Below are 22,064 nucleotides of genomic sequence, written 5' to 3' on the forward strand. Positions count from 1 at the left end.
CTTACCTCTGGGCAGGGTAAAGGTGAATTTCTTCTTCTGGAAGGAATAGATCTGATTGAGGTCACTCTGCTCGATGGTGTCGGTGGTGCCGGTGCTGCTTTGGATGACCTCCCCACTGTTGTTACGGAGCTGAACGCCGGTGCCGGAGCCCCGCAGCAGTGGGTTCTCCACGGTGAGCCGCAGGGCGTAGCGGCCCTGCCGGTTAAACTGAGCACTGATCACCTCGAACTCAAAATCCAGGGTTTTCTCCTCAGCCTTCAGCCGGGAGCGGTGCAGGGTCAGGGGGACGCGAGGCTCCCCTGCCATGGGGACAGAGGTGGGATCTGGAGATGAGGCCTTCTTGATAGCAAGGACCTGGTGGATCTCTGCCCCGGAGTAAGCCTGGGGCAGGTTTCTGAGCCGAGCTGGCTCTGCTGCTGCTCGGTCTTCTCCTGCCCAGCCAGAAAAGTGCCTGGGGGTGCCTCTGGGTGCATGTCGGCTTCACATCTCCGCAGGCAGCTTTCAAAGGTGGCGGAAAAGGAAAAGAAATCCCCCCCCTATCCCTGGGGAAAAAAGTGCTGCGGGGAGATGCTGAGAGCTTTCCTGCCTCTGCACCAGCGTGGATGGGGGCTTTGAACTCCGGTTTGTTTGCTGGTAAACCAGGTAACTAGATGCGAAGCGGTGGCTGCCTTCCAGCAAACAGCCTGGGATATCCAGGGTGATGCTGAGCGATGCAACGCAGGCGTGTGTGTGTGTACGTACAGGGTGTGCCGGGGTGTGTGAGTGTGCGTGCACATCCCTGCAGTGGGGAGTTGACGGCTCCTCGAGCACTTAGCTTTGGGAGATTCGCCACAAAGGGGTTTAGATGTTGCAGAACCTCCAGGAGATGATGGTGTGAGCTGTGCCGGCTGCTCCCGTGTGTTGCTGACTCCCCCCCCACCCCACTGCCGTGGGACTATCCTGCTCCTCCTGCACCCACAGGTTGTTTGCTGGATCTCCTGGTGATGGGACCGGGCAACCGAGCCCACAGCTGCTTTTTTTTGGGTTGTCTCAAGTAAGTTTTTAGTTGGGTTTGCTTGTGGAAGTGGGGTGAGCCTGGGGAGAAGCGCTTGGCTGTTAGATCAGAAAGGGATTCACCCACCGGATTCTAACAGCTGGTAACTCTGGAGACAAGCCCCAGGCAGAAACTGCCCCATAACTTAAAGCGTCTCTACAAAACGAGCAGTTGAAACGGTTCTTTGCGTGCGTGGCTTGGAGATGTGCATTTGCAGCCTGCCCAGGAGCTCACTGGGCTTTGGGGACCAAGGGGTCAACCCAGAGCTGGGCTCTTGGTGCTGTAGCAAGGGCTGGGGATGCCCTGAGGGTCCCAGTTGGGCTACAGAAGGAAAATTGGGGTTGGTGGGGTGCTTGCATGTGGGTCAGGAGCCTTTTGGGGGTGATGTCCTGAGCCAAAGCTGGTTGCAAAGGGGGTTTGGTCTAGGTCTGCTCTCCTCCAGGTAGGCATTGCGTGGGCTGCTCTTTCCTGCGCAGGAGTACGTGATTCTGGCTGGTGCAACCGGAGCTGAGCTCCCTGCCTGCCAAACCTGCTGCCAAGCCAGCTGAGCGTCCGGAGGTTAATCTCACCAAGGATATTTTGGGGCTGACATCAGGGGGGTTGCTGGCCTGGGGTGGGCAGGAGCTGGAATGGTACGGTCTGATCCTCACCAGGAACCCCTTGCCCTGTCAGATCTCGTTTCCCCCCATCGCCACTGAGAGCAGCGCGTTCCCACAGCTTTCGGGATGTTTCCAGTGAAACATGAGCCGCAGCCGGGCTAGCAGATGGCCCTTCTCTGAGACAGCTCCATCCAAAAAGCCACATTCCAGTCTCTTCACGCTGGTGCAAGCTTGAAACAACAAGGTTATCCTGGGGGAAACGGGTTGGGGGATAAAACAGCATCTGAAACCCTGGGGCATAAAACTTTTTGCTTTTTTTTCTAGCATGGGAGCAGCCCAGGGACCTGTGAGGCAGCCAGCCAAGACCTGTACCAAAGTCGCTGTCTCCAAGAATCCCTTTGGAAGGGTGCGTGGACCATGGATGGACCCACTAAAAATAAATTCTGGTGTCTCACAGCTCTTTGCTGTGCCCAGGGGGGCTGATTGGACCTCCTGGTCCTTCCTCAGTTTCTATTTGGGAAAGAAAAACCACAGGTTGGAGTCTTGCCTTGAAGCACCCATCCCGACTGCAACCTTGGCTGATGCATTTAACCTCCTGCTGTGGTGAGGATGCTGTGGAGGTCAGGATGAGGATAGGAGGGAAATAGGTCATAATTCAGGGGTTTTGGGCACTGAGCTGGGTTTAAAGCAGGAGAAAAGGGTGCTCTGTGTGGTGCTAAGCTTGAGCTGGTGAAGCAGAGGAGGGGTGTTATTCTCCTGCCAGTTAAGCCTGCTGGAAAGAGCACTAATGTCTCCAGAGTGCTCAGGTAGCTTCCTCAAGAGCATAAATGCTTTTAATACTGCTGGTGGAACTGGTGGCTCTTTCCCCTGATTGCTGGAGACCACCCAGTGCTCCCAAAGCAGAGCTGCATTGCAGCAAGGTGGCTTCTCCCAGCTGAGATGGTTTGAATCGAGTGTGTGATGCTGCTCTGAGCTGTTTCACCCACAAAATCGTGGTGATCTGGGCTGCAGGTCTCATCTGGAGATGTCACTGTTGTGTTTACATGCAGGTGGGACTTGCACCCCCATACCACGGTGGGGACCCCCTGCCCAAATGAGTTGGGACTTCTTGGGACACAGCAGCAGGAGGGACCACGGTGACCAAGCTGGTGTCCGTGTGAAGGATCACACCCCGGTCTTCAGCTCCCGAATGCTTCTGCAACTTTCCTCTGCCTCGATTAAAACCTTGCCGGGCTCTGATGTGGGGGAGTGGGAGCTATTTCATCCTTAACTAGCCTGCTTGATTTCCTCCCCGCCCTTGTGCAAACACATTACGGAGCCACCGCTAATGACAGCGTCATCAAAGATTAATTTTTGCATAATTTAAGACAGGGTTCATTCAGGCAGCATTTTCCCAGCTGTACCAGAGGTGCAGCAGGTCTGGAGGTGCCAACTCCATCATATTAACATGACACCAGGCACAGACAAACCCAGGGCTGAGACCCCCCCCTGCCCCAAATTAAATCCCAATTTCCACGGCTCTGTTGGGAACGAGGTTGATTTGTAAGATAGTGTGAGGTCTATTTATTTTGGCAGCCTGTGGATTTTTGTTCTGTAGAATGAAAGGTGGCCTTTGATGGCTGGAGCTCTGCCTGCGTAATGAGCTCAAGGTTTGGGACTGGAAAGCTGCGTAATAGTGACAAGAACTGGGTGTTTTGGCCAAAGATGGGTTCCTGCTGTCCTTAGCTCTTTTTTTTTTCCCCCATGTAAAAGTCCTTTTCCTTAGCATGCCCGTGGGTGCAGTGAGAAGCTCAGAGCATACAAGGAGAGGATGCTTCTCCAGCAGCGGAAAAAGAACGAGAGCCAAGGATGCATGCAGCGAGGTGGTCACGGTGTCGGAGGGTCTCTGTACCCTGCAGACCTGGGAGAGGTGTGAGGAGCAGGAAAACCATCCCATTTCCATGTTTATCCAGCACGAGCAACAGCATCTGGGGCTGCCACCCAGCTCCTGGCTCGCCTGTGCCTTGCAGGGCTCTTCCCAGCCCGGTCCCCGTTGCCAGAAAAGCGGGCAGCAGACCTTGGCTCGCGGCTGGTTTCCCAACAGCCATTTTTTTGTGTGGGAAATAAATAATGCCAAACTGCTGGAATAGCAACTTTTGGCAGGGCATTAGGGTGCCTCGAGATGGTTTGGTAGCAACAAAGCCCCTCCAGGGCTGGTGTGGATCTGTATAATGATCACTTTGCTACGACCAGGGTGGACATCGCTGGGATGATTTTGTTTGGGGGGGGGGAGGGGGGGGTGAGGAACTCTGTGACTCTGAATTTCAGCCCTTTCCCCAGTCCCTCAGCTTTCCTAGGAAGCATCTTTGAGACCCACCAGCAGCATTTCTCAGTTAAAAACAATCCCAAAGAAGGAAGTGTGTGTGGCGGGGGAACCTCTGCAGGTCATTTTCTTCAGCATTGCCACGAGGTTTTGGCTAAAAATTAAGCTAAATCTTCAACCTTGATTAATTTCCTTTGCTTCACTTGCTGTCACATGTGGACTGGGTGTGTATTTGTCCAGACTATATTAATTTTTTTTGCAAGCTGCTGTTTCCTGGACTGAGTATAGCTGGTGGGAAGGATGCGTTGGATGAGGGCAACGTGGCAAAGCTGCCTGCACCCGCCGCTGCCTGCACCCCTGGGGGCAAAGCATCCCCCAGTTTGCACCCCGAGATATTTTGCATCCCTTTTCCCACCTCCTCTGGGCTGTTTCCCAGTGTTGCTCAGCACCCATGGTGCACATGTTTGCAGGATCCGACCATCGCTGCGGGGAGGATGCTCTGGTGCTGGTTTCCCCGAAACTTGCACCAAATCTTTCCTTCCCTCTTCCCACCCCTCCTGAGTTGTAGCGGGTGGGGGTAAAACTAAACAAGGATCAGGCTCGACTGATTTACACCAGCGAGGAGCTGGCTCTTTGGTTAACCCCGGGAGAAAGCAGAGGATGCGGCAGCATCTCGGTCCCTGGGTTTCACCCTAAATCTCGGTGCGGGGGCGGGGGTGAGTGGAAGGAGCAGCCAAAACCCGGCTGAGCTGGGGAAGAAGGGGGCTGGGTGGAGCTGCCTCCTCTCCCGAAAAGCTCTGCCTAATCAAAGGGAGAACGGAGCACGGGGGTTGGTTGTTTTTAATTTTCTAAACCCCAGGGTGGCCCCCAGCCAAGGCCTCCTGGCGATGGAGGGGATAAAGTTCCCCGAGCCACCGCGAGCCTCCGCTCGCTCGACGCCGCTCTGAACTTTGCCTTTAAGCTCGCATGGCTGCATCCGCGCCGGGTTCCCGTGAACGGATGCTTTAGACCCAGCTTAGCAAGGCCACGCTTCTTCCGAGACCCTCATCAAGCCGAGCCTCTGCATGCCTTGCAAGGAGGTCGCTGGCTGGAAGAAGGTAACTTCTTTTTTGGGGGTTTTTTTTGGGTCTTTTTTCTTTTTGTCGTCTCTTCTCGCAAACTTGGCGAAGCCGGGCTTAACGAACCTGCGGAGTTGATCGCTCTGGGTTGTAAACGCGAGTTGCAATTTGCAGTCTGTTCACTTAAGGTGGGGCAAATCCTGCTCTGGGGGTGCAGGAGCCCCCACCCAAAAATAAATGCAAGCTCTGCCTTTAAGCAGGGATTTTACCTCCCTTTTGGGAAGCAATCCTGGGGGGGGGGTCCAGCATCAGAGGAGCTGAGATTATGGGGTGCTCTGCCCTGACCCCCCCCCCCCAGCACCGCTTTCCGTGCTGGTGCAGGACTCTGTCAGCAGGTTTCGGTGCAATCCTGCAAACCCCTCGCTTTTCCCTTTCACTGGCTTGTGGGGAGCGGAGCGGGGGGGGCTTCGGACGCAGCAGGTGCCGCTGCCTTTGCTTTGAAACCAAGAAGGGGGGAGAAAAATCAGGAGCCTAAAAATAACCTTAAACAGCTTCCTTGGCTTAAATGTTTAAGATGCCTTTGCTTTTAAAATGTGAAAGGGGCTTCTCCTTTGGCTTGTTGATGCGTTTCTGATCTCTGTGGCGGGTTGATTATCTGCAGGCTCCGGCTTTGCGGAATAAAGGGTTTGTGAAGAGCTCGCGAGGGTCCTGGGCTCTGCCCGGCGTGGTGGAGGTCGGGGTGCAGGAAGGATTTGGGGGAGAAGGAGGGATAAAAACCGGCCTCGCCGCGTCTGAGCTGGGACAGGGAGGGAAACGCTGTTGGAGTGGGATGAAAAACTTCCTCCGGACCTTTCCCTGCCCCGGGCAGGGGCTTTCCTGAGGGGATGGGGGGAGCTGTGGGCTGGGGTGCAGCGAGTTCACCAGCCACGGGGCTTCCTGCCTCAGCTCACCAGTGCAATGAGTTCGGCGTCCTCAGTCCCCTGGGGCTGAGCCTGTCCTGGAGGGAAGAGTGGGCAGTGACTTCCCAGAGGTCCCAGCCTCCAGCTGGACGGTCCGTGGTGTGCGTGGGCCCCTCGGCACTTGGGGACCAGCAGGAGATCTTCAGATGACCAGAAAGATGATCAAAGTCTTTAAAAAGCTCTGGGCAAAGGCTGGCCGGGGCATCTTTGGTGCTTGGAGGGGTCCAAAGTCAGTGGTGGGGGGAAGGGTTGGGGCAGTGTCCCCTCATCCTTCCCAGCTGAGCACAAGTGGCTGCAGACCAACCTTTCTCATCTCATTTTGGGGCTGGGCCACCGAGTTTGGTGGGTTTTGGGGGGGGCTGAAGTTGGCTGGCTCGGCTCATGCTGATGTGAGACCGGGCTCCGCCTCTCCAGGCATCGGCTGAAGCTGGTAAATCCACCTTTGGGAACGAGCATCTCGTGAGCTGGGTTACCAGCTCCTGATCTCCTCCAAAGCCACCTCTGTGCCACCTGGCTTGGCAGGGACCAGCCCAGCAGCCACCGTGGTGGCTCCCGAATGGCAATTGAATTAGAGGAGATCTCACTTAAACAACTCTTTTTCCACACACCCCCTCCCTCCCCGGCCCAAGGGCTCCCTGAACAATTGTGAAATGAGATCTTTATCATTTTTATTAAAAGCTGTACACAAGGCATCACCATTAAGCTGGATGGGAGGAGGGAAAAGGGGGGGGTAATTCCCTTATGGTTCCCCTCTTCTTCGCCCCCCCACCTCCTCCCAGTTTAATTCATAGCAGTGGGATGCAAAAGCTCCCCAGAGAGTGATGGATAGTGGGAAATGAAGAATATGAAGGAGCTTTATTGAACCCATCCATCTCGGGCGAGGCTGCTGCGATCAAAGACCCAGCCTGTTTCGGCAGAGGTTACGCGGAGGAGCAAAGAGATCAGGTTTCCGGAAAAACACGGGACTCGGAGGGGCTGCGAAGCCGGTGAGCTCCTGGCTCGGAGCTGAGCAGGATGGAGAGCGGTGGCTGTGTCCTGCTGGGGATGCTGGTCCCGCTGAGGTTTTGGCACACCTGCCTCCTCTTCTTCCCCCTCCTCCAGGACACCCGGCTTTGCAGCCTGGGCAGGAATGGAGGGGTTAACTCTTCCTTGTGTGGCGGTGGGGCTGAAGGCCCTTGTCGCACGCTTCTCCTCAGCGAGGTGTTTCCTTCAGCACAGTGCCGGCCCTGTCGGTCAGGGCAATAGGAGACACACTGGGGTCCGGGCTTGGATGTCCCCGTGTCACACCATCGCTTATTTGGCCTTGTGCTACCATGGTTTGACTGGTGGTAGCCAGCAGATGGGCTGGAGGCTCTGAAGCACCTCCTGATTTCTCTGGACCGTTCACAAATGGTGACTAAGATGTTGCCACCCTGCTCGAACCACAAAAAGGGACCTTTCCCTGGAGTGGGACGGCATCCATCTCATGAAGATGAGTGAGCTGGGCTGGAGGATTTGGAGATCGCTTGGTGCTGGGACAGAGTTGACCCACTTTGGTCCCAGAGACAGGCAGCAAAGCCCTGAGCTCCAGGCATAGGTAATACTCTGAGCAAGGACATGCTGGAAGGGGAGTTGACACACCGCCCGGGGAGCTTGTCAGCTTGGTCTCGTGATGTTGCTGCCCGGCACGGATTCAGGCTGCGGCTTGCCTGGTGGGGCTCCCTGACGGCTGCATGCACCGTGCCTCTCACTGAGCCTTTCTCTCTTTTCCTTCCCGCTTTTCCGCGGCCACCGTGATCCCCGGTGCAAATCGGGGCGTTGGCAAGGTGGCATCTGCTGGCTCCTCCAGAGGTGGGTCCTTGGGGCGATCCTGCCCGGCTGGGCTGGTGGGTAGGTAGAGCTTGCTTTCTGCTGGTTGTCTTTCTTTGGGTGACCCCACGGGGAGGTGAGAGGGGCACAGGCAATCCTGTGGTGGCTTTTGGAGATGGTCCTTCATCTGAACACTGCGTGGTGGGGGAAACGGCATCCCAGGTGGGATGCTGCCCCATGCCAGGGCCGGCTCGCCTCGCTTTACCTGCTTAAACCCCGGCCCCAACATCCAAGCCCTGCCAGCCCTTCGGTGACCCAACGGCAGGGGGGGAAAAAGGCTTTCCAGACGCGTGTGTGTACACTGCCGTGAACTTTACGGGCTCCTTCTACCTTTTTACGGAGTGCTACATTCCTGGGAGGTGAGGTCAGAGCCGCTTCCCTGTGCAGGCGAAACCAAAGGATGGCTGGAGAGTCGATGCCTTGAGACTTGGGATGTATGCTGGGTGGGTCGAGGATGGGTCTGGGGTCCATCTGAGTGGGATGCTGGCCTGGGGCTGGTAGGGAGCAGGATGGTGGTGGCACCCTGCCATGGACCAAATGTTGGGGCAGAGGGGACCGGCTTTCTAGCTGAGTTTTGGTCTTCTGGGAAGGGAGGTGAAGGTCCCAGCCCATCTCACAGGTCCCGAGCTAGAGGGAGGCCCTGGAAGGGACCCAAAACCTGGCTGGAGATGCGATATCCAGTGGAGCATCAGGCCGTGGTGGAGAGTGCCACTTGTCCATCCAGAGACGGGGCTGCCTGCTGGGCCACAGCCCTGGTTTGGGGAATCTCTTTGAAGCTGGTGTGCTGTATCCATCACCGTCCCTGGTGAACACCAGCTGTACAAACAGCAGCCCGGACCAAAGCTGCCGGCTCAGTCATCCGTCTCCTACCCGTCACCTCGGAGCCGCCGAACAGCCCTGAAGGGTTTTCTGATGTCCCCAAGCTGTGGGATGAGGTGTCACCAGGTCCTGGACTGGTTCCTGGGGCTCGGAGGTTGCACTGGGCATTGCTGCCCAGAATTTGGGGACGTCTTTGGGTGCTGCCTTTCCGACAGCGATGGTAGATGAGGCACATTGCAGCTCGTGCGATGTAGCTCTGGGACAGCAGGGGAGGGTGTGGGGTTGTCTGGGCCAAAGTCATCAAAAAATAACGGGGAGAAGGAGAAATGAGAGCTTGTTGGGTCTGGCACCGCGACAAATCCTTCTTCTTTTTTATTGCTACAAAGGGAGAGGGGCTGAGGTTTCCTCCCCGGGGGGAAGCTGGATGCTGCGTGGGGCGTCTGGTGGTACAGCAGGACGTCGGGGCCACGCACTCCCCAACCTTGGTGAGATCTCATCCCCGCTTTGCCAGCCAGCCCGTGCGTGCTGCCGAGCTCAAAACTTGACCCTTGCGCTGCTTTTCTTTTCTTTTTTTTTTTCCTCCCAAGTCGTTGGCGTAAAAACTGTTAAACAACCCAAACAAAGGCTCCGAGTCTATCAGCATCCCGCGGCGGGCGGGGAGCGGCCAGAGTGGGGCGGGGGGGGGACACACATGACACACACACGATTAGGTGTGCCCTGAGCTCTCGGGTTGTGTGGTGGGGTGGGGGTTCATCCCTTCTCCCTCCCTCCGAATCCAGATAAAAGCCGGAGCCTTGGAGGCACAGCTGGATTTTTTTGAAACCCCCCCCCTCTCCCGGCTGCAGGAGTGACCCGAGAAGATAAAACCTCTTGGCTCAGCGCTTCCATCCCTGCGTTTCGAAGGAGGACCCACCTTGGCAAAGCCCGGTTGCTTGCTGCCTCTCGCCGTCTCTCCCCGCAGCCCACAGAGGGAGGAAGGAGATGGCAGCCAACATCTCCGGTGGGACGCGCGACGCTCTTCTGGACAACGGCTTTGCTGGCACCGATGACCTCGTTTCTGACTGGTACATCTACGAAACCGTGGAGCCGGCTGTGCCACGGGATGAGTAAGTGTCCAGCCTTGCTGGTGGGTGCCACGTGTCCCCCTGTCCCTCCTGGGGTCACCCTGGGCAGCTGCCAGCCTCCTGCCCTATCCCCTTCCTGTAGAGCCACGTTCCCTGCACGGCAGAGCCAGGATTTATTCCTGGGTGAGCGGCAGGTGATTACAAAGGCTTTGGTTTGCCCCCCCCCCAAAAAAATGTTTCATTTCTTTAGGGTGCTTCTGGCAAGAACTGGGGTAAATCCTGCAGCGGGCATCTCTCCACTCCTTTTTGCTTAGCCTCCCCCAAAAGTCAAGTTCATGGTGTTAACCTGCTGCCCTGACCCCTCTGAAGCCCCCAGAGCCTTTGCCGGCCTGGGGTGGGGGGCTGCCCTGGCTCCCACGCTCCTGGGTTTGAAGGCATCCTCACGACACAACCTTGCAAATCGGTCCCCTGCTTTAATCCCACCGCGGCCCCGAGCAAGCAGCTGTGCGGCTTTTTGGCTAGGGGTGAAAAGAGTTGGCAGCGCGCGCCCCGGTCTCCCGGCAGGGATGCAGGGTTGGGATGCTCAGCCGGTTCCCTGCTTGGCACGGCGACCCTGAACAGGTTTCCTACCTGTCAAATAGAAGTGAGCATCCCTGGATGTCTTCCTTCCCTCCCCACGAGGGTCGATCTTGCAAAGCCTGTTCCTTCTCCATCCGTGATGATCAGCTTTTAACCGAGCCGTACTCCCAAGAGCGGTGCCGTGTTTGCCCCGGGGACGGGGACCCCAGGACACTTCGTGCCCTCCCAGCTGGGCGCCCTTCCCAAGGACAAGAGAAGTGCTCTAGGGAGGGGAAACTGAGGCACGGAGCAGTGGGGCAATTTATCTAAGGTGTCCTACAAGGCTCGAAGCTGGCCATTCCAAGGCCTGTCTATCAACATCTATTGTCCCTCTGTTGACTTAGTCCTCTGTGGGTGGGTTTTACGCCGCTCCGTTGACCAATACCTAATCCTGAGAAGATCCCAGCGGTGACCAGCCTAAAGGGTTCCTCCTCGTCCTTAATATTCTGCGTTGCGAAACAGCCTTTGAAATCTCCTTGCCCAACCCGGTTTCCCCACCTACGTGACCCTGCTAGAAACCTTTGGGGTATTTTCTGGGTGTCCTCCTTTGCAGCAAGTCACGGTCAGCGAAGGGATGGAGGCAGCGCCAGGGTGGGGTGGGGGAGGGTTTACCCATCTAAAGACTCCTGGATGCTCTGGATTTAGATGGCGATACCAAAAAAGGTTTTGGCATCCCTGTGCTCTCAATCTTGTGGGCAGGTGCCCTGGATATTTTCAGACAGCAGGAATTTTCTGCTCTATCCAAGGCCAGCCATTAACAAAGGAAAAAAAAAAAAGATAAAAAGCCGAAATCGGAGCTTTGCTAATGGCAGCTGCTCCTAGAAAATGTTTTCTGGCAGGTTGGTGACAGCCTTGGACGTACGATGCCTGAAAACTCCTAATTTCGCTATCACACCCTTCCCTGCAGCCTTGCTCGTGGCAGTTCTGCAGCTGCTCCCCCATCTCTGCCCGCCCCCACTGGCGCCGCGGGGTTTGGGAGGGCACAAGGAGGGGGAACCCCCCTCCTGCAAATTACGGGGCTCAGAGGGGGTTCAGCTTCCCAGCGCAGGGATTTGCTGCCCGCGGCTGGGCAGGATGGTGCCTGGCCTTGGGGAGAGGAGGGCGGCTGCGGCAAAGCAGAGATTATGGGATGTCGTGGAGGCCGGAGCGCGGATAAATAAAGTGAAGCCTGGCGTGCCCGCTCGGCTGGCCTTGGCGATGCTGCTCCGGGACCCCAGGCAGCCATCGCCATCCCCCTCCCATGGGGAAAAAAACATGAAAACAGCCTACGAGGGGTCTTTTAGTAAGCACGGTGCCTTAGGCAGCAAGAACTGCTGCTCTGCAGGCGGCATCCCTTGAAAAGCCAGAGCCGGAACGGATACGGGCGGTAAAGGAGGTAAAGGGGGGCTTCACCCCTCCTTGCTGGTCCCTGGACGTGCGGGGAGGTCGCCCAGCCCCGTGCGTGGGGCTGCTCCTGGGTGTTATCTCTCTCGCTTGATCGTAAAGTCATCTTGTGAGGGTGACTTCATCCCCAGTGACCGGCGGGTGTGTAACACAGCTCTGCCGAGGTTTGCCCCTCAGATCGAAATCGCCGCTGCGTACGTGGGCATTACCCCAAAATCTTTGCTTTACCTTTTTGGGCCTAAATACAACCACACATGATTTTTTTTTTCTTTTTTTCTCCCCCTCAAATCCCTTCTTTCTAGCATGTTTCCCAGCGTAATCCCAGACTGTGACCCCACCATTTCTCCCAGGCTGTATCACATCTGCATGGCACCCGTCTCCGTAAGTACCTGCCGAGTCCCGCGGGGCGGGTTATATCTGCCCTCATGTCGTATTTGATGTCCCCCGGCTCGGGTCATGCCCATCTATGCCCAAACAGCAGGTCTGGGCTCTTCAGCTTGAGCTGGGGGCTTGCACATCTCCGGGCTTTGTTTCGTGCCCGTAGTCAATGGAAAGCTTTGATTTATTTCTATTTTTTCCCGGCACGGTCCCTCTGAGGCATTTAAAGCCCGTAACTCATCAGAACAGGTTGAGAAGCGCCTGTCCCCGCTTCAGCCGCGGCTGGATTTTAGGGTGTTGGGTGGAGATGGTGTCTCCCATCACACACGACCTCCCCCCCCGTGTATTTATTGCTCCCTCGACTGGGTTTCTGGCAGCTGGCAGTGCTCGTGGGCTTGTCCTTGCTGGTGAAACGCAGGCGTCTCCACCGGAGCTGCTGGAACGGCGTCCCAGGATTGCTCAGGTACCCTGGTCCTGTACCCCGGTCCCCAGGGTCCCCGTCACCCTGCGGCCAAGTGGGTGGAGGGATGCTGAGGTGCAGCATGGGATAAACCGGCTCTGTGGCAGAGGATGGTGGGGACGGGGGGTCAGGTTCATCCCTCCCTTGGTTTGCAGCCCAGCCAACTTTCTGGAGGAGGAAGGCAACCGAGGGCTGGTGGCCGCGGTGTTCGGTATCCTGTTCTCCTCCCTCTGCGTGCTGGTCCTGGACAGGGACCCTCTGCCGCTCCTCACCCACGCCTCTCAGAGCACCCGGGGTAAGGCGAGCACCCTCCTGGTCCGTGGGCACCGCACTCCTCCCCAGGCAGGAGGCGTGCAGCTTTGGCTGGCACCCTGAGCAACCTGTTCACTCTGGTCCCTACTGAGAGCACTACCTTCTCTTGCCTGTTTTACCCTCCCTCCTCTCTTCCCATCTAGAGTACTGGAAGATCTTGGCTTTGCTCTACTACCCTGCCTTCTACTATCCCCTGATTGCCTGTGCCACCGTCCGGCACAGGCTCAGCTACCTCGTGGGCTGCCTGCTCTCCTGGTGCCACTGCGTGGTCCATATCTGGCAGAAGGTGGATTGTCCCCAGTCGCCAAAGGTACGTGTCCCACCACCCGGAGAAGAAGCGAGGAGGCTGGTGCAGCCCAGGGTTGGAGGTGGCTTTCTCATCTCCTCCTTGAAGTGACATTAAGGTGTCACCTGCCCAGGACCAGGTCCCCAGGCTGCGGTGGGGTGGCGTGTGACATCTCTGCTTCTCCCCAGATATACAGGTACTACTCCACGCTCTCTTATGTCCCCATCATCCTCTGCCTTGTGCTCTTAAGCCTTTGGTATCCAGCCCTGCTCATCAGGAGCTTCACTGAGCAGGAGGAGACCTTGGATAAGGAGGTAATGAAAATCCACAGGGCAACTGGGGGGTGGGAGCATGGGAGAACCCCTTGATGGACCCGCGTGGTTTTGGGACCTCTCCTGCCCCACAGCCCATCTGTCTGCCCGGGGGACCCGGAGAACTGGGGTGCTCCCAGGACACGTGTTGCCTGCTTCGCTCCGGCACTGGGAGCTGCCTCCCCCTGACGGCACGGGTCGCGGCTCTGTTTATCTCTCTGGATTTGAAAAGGGAGTGAAAAATCCATCTTTGGAGTAAACTCCTTAGCAGAAGAGGCTTAAGGCATCAATGCATCCCATTCAGGCAGGGACTGGGGTCGCCTTGTTTTCCCTGCAGGCTGGATAATCCCCGGCCCTTTGGGAAATGCCGAGCTTTGTTGGGAAGAGAGGGGGAAAAACCTACTTAAAAAAAAAAATTTAAAAAAAAAAAAAAAAGCTGGTCAGCCAAAGCGTTGGACTGAAGTGACCCCCAGGCGCTTGTTGGGAGCTGGCTGATGGGAACGAGGGTTTCGGCAGGACCGGTGCGCCCGCTTTGGGGCTGCTTTTTTGATAGGAACAAGGCAGATTTATGTCCACCTTTGCGATGCTGGAATATTTGCTGCCGGCATCGGTCCAACACGTTCGTTATCCAAACGAGGGTCGGGAACCCATCACCCGCATCCCATGCGGAGGGTGCTGCGGGGCATCGTGCTAGCAATGGGTGGGCAGCAAGGAGGTGGCTGGCTGGGTGGGATGTGGGTGTTCTGTCGAGACCCCTCACCACCCCCCACCCCCCAAAAAAAAAAAGTCAGGGTCACCTTTCCCTGCTCCGAATGCTTCGGCATGTGCTGTCCCTGCGCTCAAATCCGGCAACTTATTGCTGCTTTCCTGAAGGTTACAGGGCGAGGGTATTACAAGAAGTACCTAAAGGCCGTCCTGTCCAAACGCCCTCGGAAGGGGAGGTAAGGACGACTCCTTCCTGTAGCTCTGCCCGAAATGGGGGTGGAGGGGCTCCCCGCTCCCCAGGGACGCGCTTGTCACCCTCTCCTCCCTCCTCCAGCTCCGCGAAGATAGAAGAGAGCCTCCTGTCAAGGGTCCGGGCGTATTTACGCTCCTACGTCTACGCTCCTGAGGAAGGTGGGCTGCGGGCAGGCGCGGGCTGCGCTCTTGGCTGCGAGCAGCAGCTCGGCAAACAGGCTGCCTTCCCCTCCCCGGGGGAGAGCAAATGCCGTTCTTGGCTCCCACCCCAAAGCATCTGCGGCGCGGCAGCTGCCGCCCGCCGCACGTGCGACGCCTCGGATTTGCACAAACTGTTGCGGTTTGGGGGGTGGGGGGGAGCTGGACCTCCCCCCCCATGCACCCCCCCCCCGCCAACGCTGTGGGGACGTGGGTGGGCTGAGGCAGCAAGGTTCAGGCTTGGGTTGTGCTAATATTGCAGCCTGATGAGGTTACGATAAGGGAATAAAATCTGTGATAAGGGGATAAAATCCCTAAGAGCCTAGGAACGGGGAACTGCTCCTTGCCCCACGGAAGAAGCAGGGGTTGTCCTGGGATGCGGCACCCCGAGGGATGCAGGTCCCCACGCGGCAGGCACCCGCCTGCTGGGACTCGGTGCTGTGGGTGCACGAGGTTTCACGGGCTTGCGGGAAAGGAAGAGCAACAGGCAGGAAACCCATCCAGCCAAAGTACAGGGAAACTGTTCCCACCTATGCATCCTTGCAGGATTTCCCTAGGGAAATGCCAATTAATATTTGACTGCCCGAGTGATCTCCCTGGGGAATTTGCTTCGGCTGCTGGGTCGGGCGAACCTGCAACCTCCTCTTCTCTTCCCCCGCGATCCCACCTCCCGACTCCTCTCCGATACACCCCTCCAATTCTGCGTTCCAGGTTTCCAGATCCCGCTGAAGCTCGTCCTGTCCATAACCGCAGCCGTGATCGCCGTTTACCAGGTGATGCTGCTGGTTAAATTCCAAGCAGAATCCTCTCTCTGCCTTCTCGGCCGTGTCCTCTTGAGGCGGAGGACCCCAGAGGTCATTGCCACGCCACAATTTTGGCTACGGGGATGGTATTAGCGTGCCTCGAGGTATTACCATCCTTCGGCTGAGCCTCAGCAACCGGCCATGTGCTTCCAGGGCTCAGCCAGCCCTAAGTCTTTAAGCTAAGGCGATGGCTCAGCAGCGGGATGCCGTGACCCGGGGCTCACGTGGCACCGCTCCCTCGCAGGTTGCCCTGCTGCTCCTGGTAGCCGTCGTCCCCACCATCCAGATCGTACGGGCCGGGATGACGAAGGACATCGTGGTGTTGTTGGTCCAGTTTGGCTTGGTGCCCTCGGAGAGCCCGGCCATCCCGGGTGACATGGAGAAGGAGCTCAACACCGTCAAGTACTACCTGTGGTCGCTGGAAGGTGGGTTCCCAACCAGGTCCTGCATCTGTAGGTGATTTTTTTTTTTTTTTTGGAGGATTTCAGAACTTCTTAGAGAGATTTTTAACCCAGAGGATGGTCCAGAAGAAAACGGTTGGTGATGGGGCAGCTTCCAGGGGGACTTGAAAACCGGCTGCAGAAGCCACAGCCGTGAAAGGTGGCCGCCTGAAGCTGGTGCCGTGCCAGGCATCGCCGAGCCTGGAGACAGAGAGGCAGGGAGAGCCGGCAGCGCCGCGCTGCAGATGCTGCCCTTCGGCTGTGGGCTTTGATGTGTGCTGGAATCGAGCAGATGGCCCCCGGCCCCCTGCGCCCCGGGTAGCTGAAAGCCCTGGCTGGGGGGAGAAAGAAGGCAGGGGTGCCCCGCTCCCCGGGTAGCACTACCTTGGGGTACCACCAGCCAAGGGGGGGCCCTTTCTATGGCTTTTCCAGAGTCACCAAGCCCCTCTCATCCTCTTTGCGTTCCTGACATCTCCATCCATCCTTCCCCGCTCTTGCTTCCCCCCCTCCCAGCATTCCCGTCTCTGAGAGCATCTTCTGGGCTTTCTCCATCGCCTGGATATTTTTCCAGAGCTGAGCTACCCTAACCGCTTGGATTTCCCCTGGTTGCTTGTCTTTCCCCTTCCCTTTTGCTGTCTCGCCAGCTCGTGCCCACCTGGGCGATGGAGAAGTGTCTCCCTGTATCGCAAAGGGGGTAGGGAGGGAAATTGAGGCACGGTGCCCCCGCTGAGGGGGTACATCCCTGCAGCCCCGTAACTCAGCCCCCTGTAATGCTCCCGAGATACTTTTGACAATAAAATCCTGTTACTGGCCACAGCCCTGACCCGGCCATCTCCCCCTGCTCCTCCGCAGTCTGCTACATCTGCTCGCTGGTGCTGTGCTGCCTGCTGACCTGCGCCATGCTGCTGAGGACGCTGGTGATGCACAGGTACGGCGTGGTACCCGCTCCTCTGGCCTTGACCTTGTCACCGAGCTGGGATGTGAGCTGGTGTCTGTCTGTCTCTCCCCAGGAAGAACCTGAAAGCGCTCTACCAAGGGGCCGTGCTGGATGTTTTCTACAAAGCCCATATCCTCCGCCCGTCCCGACAAGCCGTTGTCTGCTGGATGAGCTTTGCCAGCTTCCAGGCGGCTTTTGCCTGCCTGGGTAAAGGGGGTCGGGGGGCCGGGTGGGTGGTGGACCCCCACCTTGCACAGCCTACCCTGTGTTTAAGGATCTCTGCCCCCCTTTCTTGCCCCATTTTGCAAAGGGATGGCTACAAGGCTTTTGTTCCTCTTTTCCCAAACGCGATCTGTCCTTCTGCGGGAAAGGACCGTGCTGAATGCCAAACGGTCGGGAAGAAAAAAAGTGATGGGGGGGGGGGAATGATGACTCGTTTTGGCTCAAGCCCAAATATTTTGATTTGAGAAGCTGTCGCAGCATCTCGTGCAAAGGGTTGTCTGTCTCCTCTGGTCCCAGCCTTCACATCCCGGATGCTCCTTGCTGCGCATCTTCTCCAGCGCAGCCTGGGTCTCCCTTGGCTGGGAGGCTTGGCTTGTCCCACAGATGGGTGGAGGACATCAAAAGGGGGTAGAAATCTTCATCCCACCGTGGTTTGGAGACGCTTTAAGGCCTCTCTGCCCCACGGGAGGTGACTCTGGGCAGCGTCTATGGTGACACGTGTGCAACACCCAACCATACCAGCACCCCGAGGCTGCAGAGGAGACTCAAGCTGAGGGGCCGGGGCAGGTGATGGAAGGACAGAGGGTACCACCAGGTCTGCTGGTGACCACCCCTTGGGAAAGAGGACCTATTTTGCAGGCGCATTGCAGAGATCAGTGTGGAGGTAGGAGCTGGGGAGTGTCAGTCCTTGCACCCCTCTGCCAGCAAGGAGCATCTTTCCTTTGGCCACCCAGCGCTCGGTGCATCCCCGGCAGAGCCGGCTGCGTCTTGCCGTGCTGCCGTGGTTCTACCTCCTGCTTAAAAACCTTGGGTTTCACGTCGTTTAAAGCAAAGCAGCAAAGGTGAAGCACAAGCTTGAGCACAAGGAACCGCAGCCGCTGCTGATCTCGGTGTGATTTATGATTAGAAATCAGAGCTCAGGCTGATTTTTATGATGAGGCATCATAGTTACAGCCCCGAGTGATGGCTCTTCTCGGCGGGGATAATGTGGGGAGCGATAAGAAAGGCTGAACTTGTAATTAAATCCCGCGCAGAGCATTGTGTTCAGAGCGGGGGAGGCAGGTAAGGATTTTGCAGGCTTTTTATGGGATTAAAATGAAAGACGCGCTCAGCAACGAGCATGGGTTTGGGGAATAAAAGCAAGAACGAGAACCGCTTCTCCATCCTCCCCCCGCCATGGTTTCTGTCCCTGCCTCTCCCTCCCAGGTCTCCTCATCCAGCAAGTCATTTTCTTCATCTGCTCGGTGGGGTTTACCTTCCTCTTCGTCATCCCGCTCCAGTCCGGCACTAGCACGCACCTCTTCAAAATCATTCAGAACATGTGGTGAGCGCTCGCAGCCCTCGGGGAGGGATGGAAGACCCGAGTGGGTGCCATGGCCGTGGTGTGTTTCGGGGTATTCTGTCAAGGGGAGGCTCTGTCTTGGGCTCTTTCAACTTTGCTGGAGGTTTCTGCTGCCTGGGATGGTGTCTCATGCTTGGGACCCTCCTGGTGTCCAACCTACCTCTTCCTTCCCACCCAGGCCCTTCTGGTTGACCCTGGTGGTTGCAGTCATCGTGCAAAATTTGGCAGCTCACTACCAATTCGTAGAGCAGCAACCCCTCCAGAAGGAGCTCACCAACAGGTATGGGGATGTTTGGGGGGGTGTGTGTGTGTGTGTGTGTGCTTTGGGGCAGAGCTGTCCCTCACGAGGTCCAGGACCCCGGGGCTGTGTTGGGTTTACACATGCCCCTGATGTGGTGGAATCCTCTGTGCCGTGAACTCAAGGGGGAAAGCCTGTGGGGGGATTAAGTGACTCCATGCTCCTGGAAAGGTTTCTTTAGATGCTTTGGAGGGCCATGGTCCACTTACAGCCTTGATTTCAGTGGGGTGAGGTTTCTGCCCTGCTCCACTACCCCCATTTGCAAGCCTCAGAGGAAGCACAAATCCCTCAGAATTGGCTTGGACTGGTTCAGACGCTGGCAGCGGATCTGGTCCCTCGCTCATGCATGGTGTCACTGCCTAAGCTGTCTCCTTACGCTGAGGACCAGCGTGACAGATGGATCCAGGTGTCCTGCTCTGTCCAGTCAAGGCACTTCCATCACCTCCATCACTTGCCCAGCATTGTGGGGAGTCTACTGTAGGCTCCTCTGGCTTCCACAGGAGCTGGTGTCCACCATACTCATGATTTGTCTGGTTTCTAAGTCTTTGAGGAGAAATGGAGACCGTATGTGTGCTGGAGACCAAGCTTTGAAGTCCTGATGGCACACCAGTCTGTCTGCTCTCCAAGAGCCCTGAAGGGTGTTTGCTTCTCTCCATGGGATGGAGACATCTCAAGCAGGGACTGTGTCTGCCAAGGATGGAGGGAAGGGTGGGAGGCTTATTTTGGCAGGAGGTTTCTCTGGCAGGGAAGGGCAGTGCTTCCCGTCCCGTGGTGTTTGTGTTCCTTACTCCTCCTCCTCTGCCCACAGGCGAGCTCTCTACATAGTCACCTACCTGCTCTTCCCCATCAACGTCCTGGTGGGTGTCCTGGCTGGGGTGTGGAGGATGGTCATTTCTGGCCTTTATAACGCCGTCCACTTCTGCCAGCTGGACATCAGCCTGCTGAACCGCGGCGTGGAGAGCTTTGATCCAGGTGGGACATGAGGTTGGGTCCCTCTGCAGCACCTCCGTGAGCATGGGGACCCTTCTCCCACCATCGAGCTCCTGGGGGTACATGGCCAGGGGCTCCTGCATCACCTGGAGCTGCTGGGACCGAGGGTGGCTTCACGTCCTCGTGCCCTGCGTTCAGAAACGGGCAGGTGGGACAACTGGAGCAAGTGGCTCCTCCTGATGCCCGCTCGGTCCTGTTTTTCCATCCACCCCCAAGGGTGGGTGATGCTCTGCTGGGGTCTCCCAGGCTTCACCAGTGGCCGGACCCCGTTCGCACAGACATCAGACTCTCATCTCTCCTGCGCTAAAAGCAGTGGGGAGAAGAGCTCAGCCCTTCCTCCGCTTTTCCCGCTGGGGTTTCGGGAGCAGAGCACATCCCCAAGTCTGGAAGCAGAGCTGCTGTGGCAGAGCAGAGATGGAGCCTGGCAAACAACCCTCCCCTCTGCTCCAGGGCAGGAGAGGAGGGGGGGAAACCACGAAGTCTGGCCCCCTCCACATGCTTTTACAGTGGGCTGTGTTCCCCCAGGCTACCACACGTACTGCCACTATCTGAAAATCGAGGTCAGCCAGTCCCACCCGGTGATGAAAGCTTTTTGCTTGCTGCTTCTCCAGCTAGCCAAGCCGGAGGGCCCGCCGGGGGTCCGGGCCAGCAACGTGGAAGAAGGTGAGACCTTCCCATGTATGTACAGGGGGATGTACAGGCATCGCTGTGGGGTGGCACTGGGGTCTCCTCTGTGGGTTTGCTGCTCCTCTAGAGATGCTTTTGGGGTAAAGGGACCTTTTAGGGTTGTGATTCTGCTGCTCCCTCCACTTCTATGCCATGTCCTCTGTTTGGTGTGCGTCACCATCTCCATCCTCGGAGCTGCTCCCGTTCCTTTGCCCGTGCAAGGGAGGATGGGGCTCATCTGCTTTCACCCCAGGGTGTAGATGGCATCTGGGCAGTCCCAGCAAGGGGGAGCCGGGGCTGAAATCGTCATCTTACACCCCCACACACACACATCTCCTTTCAGGCATCCAGCTGATGCAGCCCAAGAAGGTGCCACCGAGCAGAGCCAGGTTCAAGCAGAGCCGAGCCCGGTGGTGGCTGGCCTACACCCTCCTCAACAACCCCTCGCTGACTGCTTGCCGGAAAACCGCCCTCTCCGACCCCACGGCCAATGGCACCCAGCTCAGCCCCCCCAAGCCCTGACCTCTAGAGAAGCCCCCCACCTCTCTCTGCCTCCCACACGCGCTCCCGTTCCATCCCATCCCTGTCTCCCGTTGACACTCCTCTTGCACTGGCAGGAATTTTGGGCACCTCTTGCCCCTCTTGAGCCTCTGGTCCCTCTCCAGCGATGATGGGGGCTGGTTTTTAGCTCTAGGTCCATGCTGAGCCACTATCAAGGTCTAGAGGTGAAGACGCAGCCAAGGCGAATGGGTCACCTCCAAGCCTGACCTAGATGGAGAGTGGTTGATGAGCCAAGCTAAACCTTTCAGGCATCTCAGAAACATCTTCTTAAGAGTCACTCCTGCAATGAGCCCGCCGGTTCTCAACCAGTTGCCTTTCCAGCGCGTGGCAAAGAGACAGAAGGTGTGTGTCTGTGTCTGTGGAGGGCTCCTCGGCCACACTGAGCACGAGCAGCTACCCGCATCTCGGTGAGGTCCTGCTGCCAACCCCCTCCCCAGCTTCTCCCTTTCAGTTCTGATCCTGGCTCTCCTCAGGCACTGTACCTAATCCCAGGATTCTTCCCCCCCCCCCCCCAAAAAAAAAAAATATTATGGAAGGCTGAATTCCCCATCTGCTCTTGCTCTGGCCCATGAGGTTGCAGAACCATTAGTTTTCTGCTCCCCGTAACTCTTGTCCCCTCGGTGCCACCCTGTTTTATTTAAAGCCAGCGGTTTCCCAGGGCCAGTGACCCTCTGAGCGAGCTGCGCTTGAATCCATAGAAAGCTGTTTTACACCTTGCTTGGACGTGCCAAGTCGGGGAAGGTTAATAAATCACATACCTCATTCCTATGCTCGGAGTGTGCTTGGTCTCCCGGCTGTTCCCGAATAAGCCAGACCTGGCAGGAGGGACATCAGAACTGTCGTAGCCGTGTCTCTGGGTGATGGTTGGGACTGACCTTGTTCAGCAGAGGCTTTATGGTGGATCTGCTTGGCCAAATCTGCGATTCCCCTCCCCACCTTGGGGAAATTTCAGTTGGTTTGCTTTCCCATCAAAACATTTGGCCCCTAAACCACAGCTCCCATAAAGGATGGGAACTGAAACAGGACGTTTTGTGGCTAAAGCACCAAAGGTAGGTATTCAAGGTGTTGCTGGACCACCTCTTCCCACGATGTGTCCCTTGAAAATCCTGACTTTGGTGGCGGGGAGGATGCCTGGCATCAGCCCACCATTGCGGGCAGCAAGCAGGGCTCTTGCTAAGTCGTACTGGTGGCTCCTTACTCTTCCACCCCAAACACCTCAG

At 57.2% G+C, this 22,064-nt stretch overlaps 2 protein-coding genes across 3 annotated transcripts in view; one reads left to right on the top strand and one right to left on the bottom strand.

Annotated features, from left to right (window-relative positions):
- Positions 1 to 599, bottom strand: part of CCDC33 (coiled-coil domain containing 33) — a 41,996-nt gene extending 41,397 nt beyond the window's left edge. The window contains exon 1 of the mRNA XM_054837420.1: positions 6 to 599. Within this exon, the coding sequence (XP_054693395.1) occupies positions 6 to 306 (301 nt within the window). The 5' untranslated portion in view covers positions 307 to 599. The remainder of the gene's footprint in view (positions 1 to 5) is intronic.
- A 4,256-nt stretch (positions 600 to 4,855) lies between these two features.
- Positions 4,856 to 21,543, top strand: STRA6 (signaling receptor and transporter of retinol STRA6). 2 transcript variants are annotated; one of them, XM_054836942.1, is made up of 19 exons: positions 4,856 to 5,031; positions 9,005 to 9,103; positions 9,464 to 9,724; positions 11,986 to 12,064; positions 12,439 to 12,524; positions 12,677 to 12,816; positions 12,977 to 13,143; positions 13,308 to 13,433; positions 14,304 to 14,371; positions 14,470 to 14,546; positions 15,297 to 15,358; positions 15,633 to 15,813; positions 16,681 to 16,756; positions 16,839 to 16,972; positions 18,194 to 18,311; positions 18,508 to 18,609; positions 19,436 to 19,599; positions 20,143 to 20,280; positions 20,627 to 21,543. In XM_054836942.1, the coding sequence occupies exons 3-19, from the start codon at positions 9,600 to 9,602 to the stop codon at positions 20,803 to 20,805; spliced, it is 2,022 nt and encodes a 673-aa protein (XP_054692917.1). In that variant the 5' UTR covers positions 4,856 to 5,031; positions 9,005 to 9,103; positions 9,464 to 9,599; the 3' UTR covers positions 20,806 to 21,543. The 2 variants fall into 2 exon arrangements, with proteins under 2 accessions (XP_054692917.1, XP_054692918.1); XM_054836943.1 differs by lacking the exon at positions 9,005 to 9,103.
- The last annotated feature ends 521 nt before the right edge of the window (positions 21,544 to 22,064 follow it).

This window comes from Grus americana, chromosome 10 (assembly GCF_028858705.1).
Source record: "Grus americana isolate bGruAme1 chromosome 10, bGruAme1.mat, whole genome shotgun sequence".
Lineage (NCBI taxonomy): Eukaryota > Metazoa > Chordata > Aves > Gruiformes > Gruidae > Grus > Grus americana.

What these genes read in the sequence shown, in the direction of transcription:
- STRA6 (XM_054836942.1), top strand. Translation starts at nt 9,600, where the DNA reads ATGGCAGCCAACATCTCCGGTGGGACGCGCGACGCTCTTCTGGACAAC. An exon ending in CGTCTACGCTCCTGAGGAAG is followed by an intron (nt 14,547 to 15,296) that starts GTGGGCTGCGGG and finishes TCTGCGTTCCAG; the next exon opens with GTTTCCAGATCCCGCTGAAG. An exon ending in AAAATCATTCAGAACATGTG is followed by an intron (nt 18,312 to 18,507) that starts GTGAGCGCTCGC and finishes CTTCCCACCCAG; the next exon opens with GCCCTTCTGGTTGACCCTGG.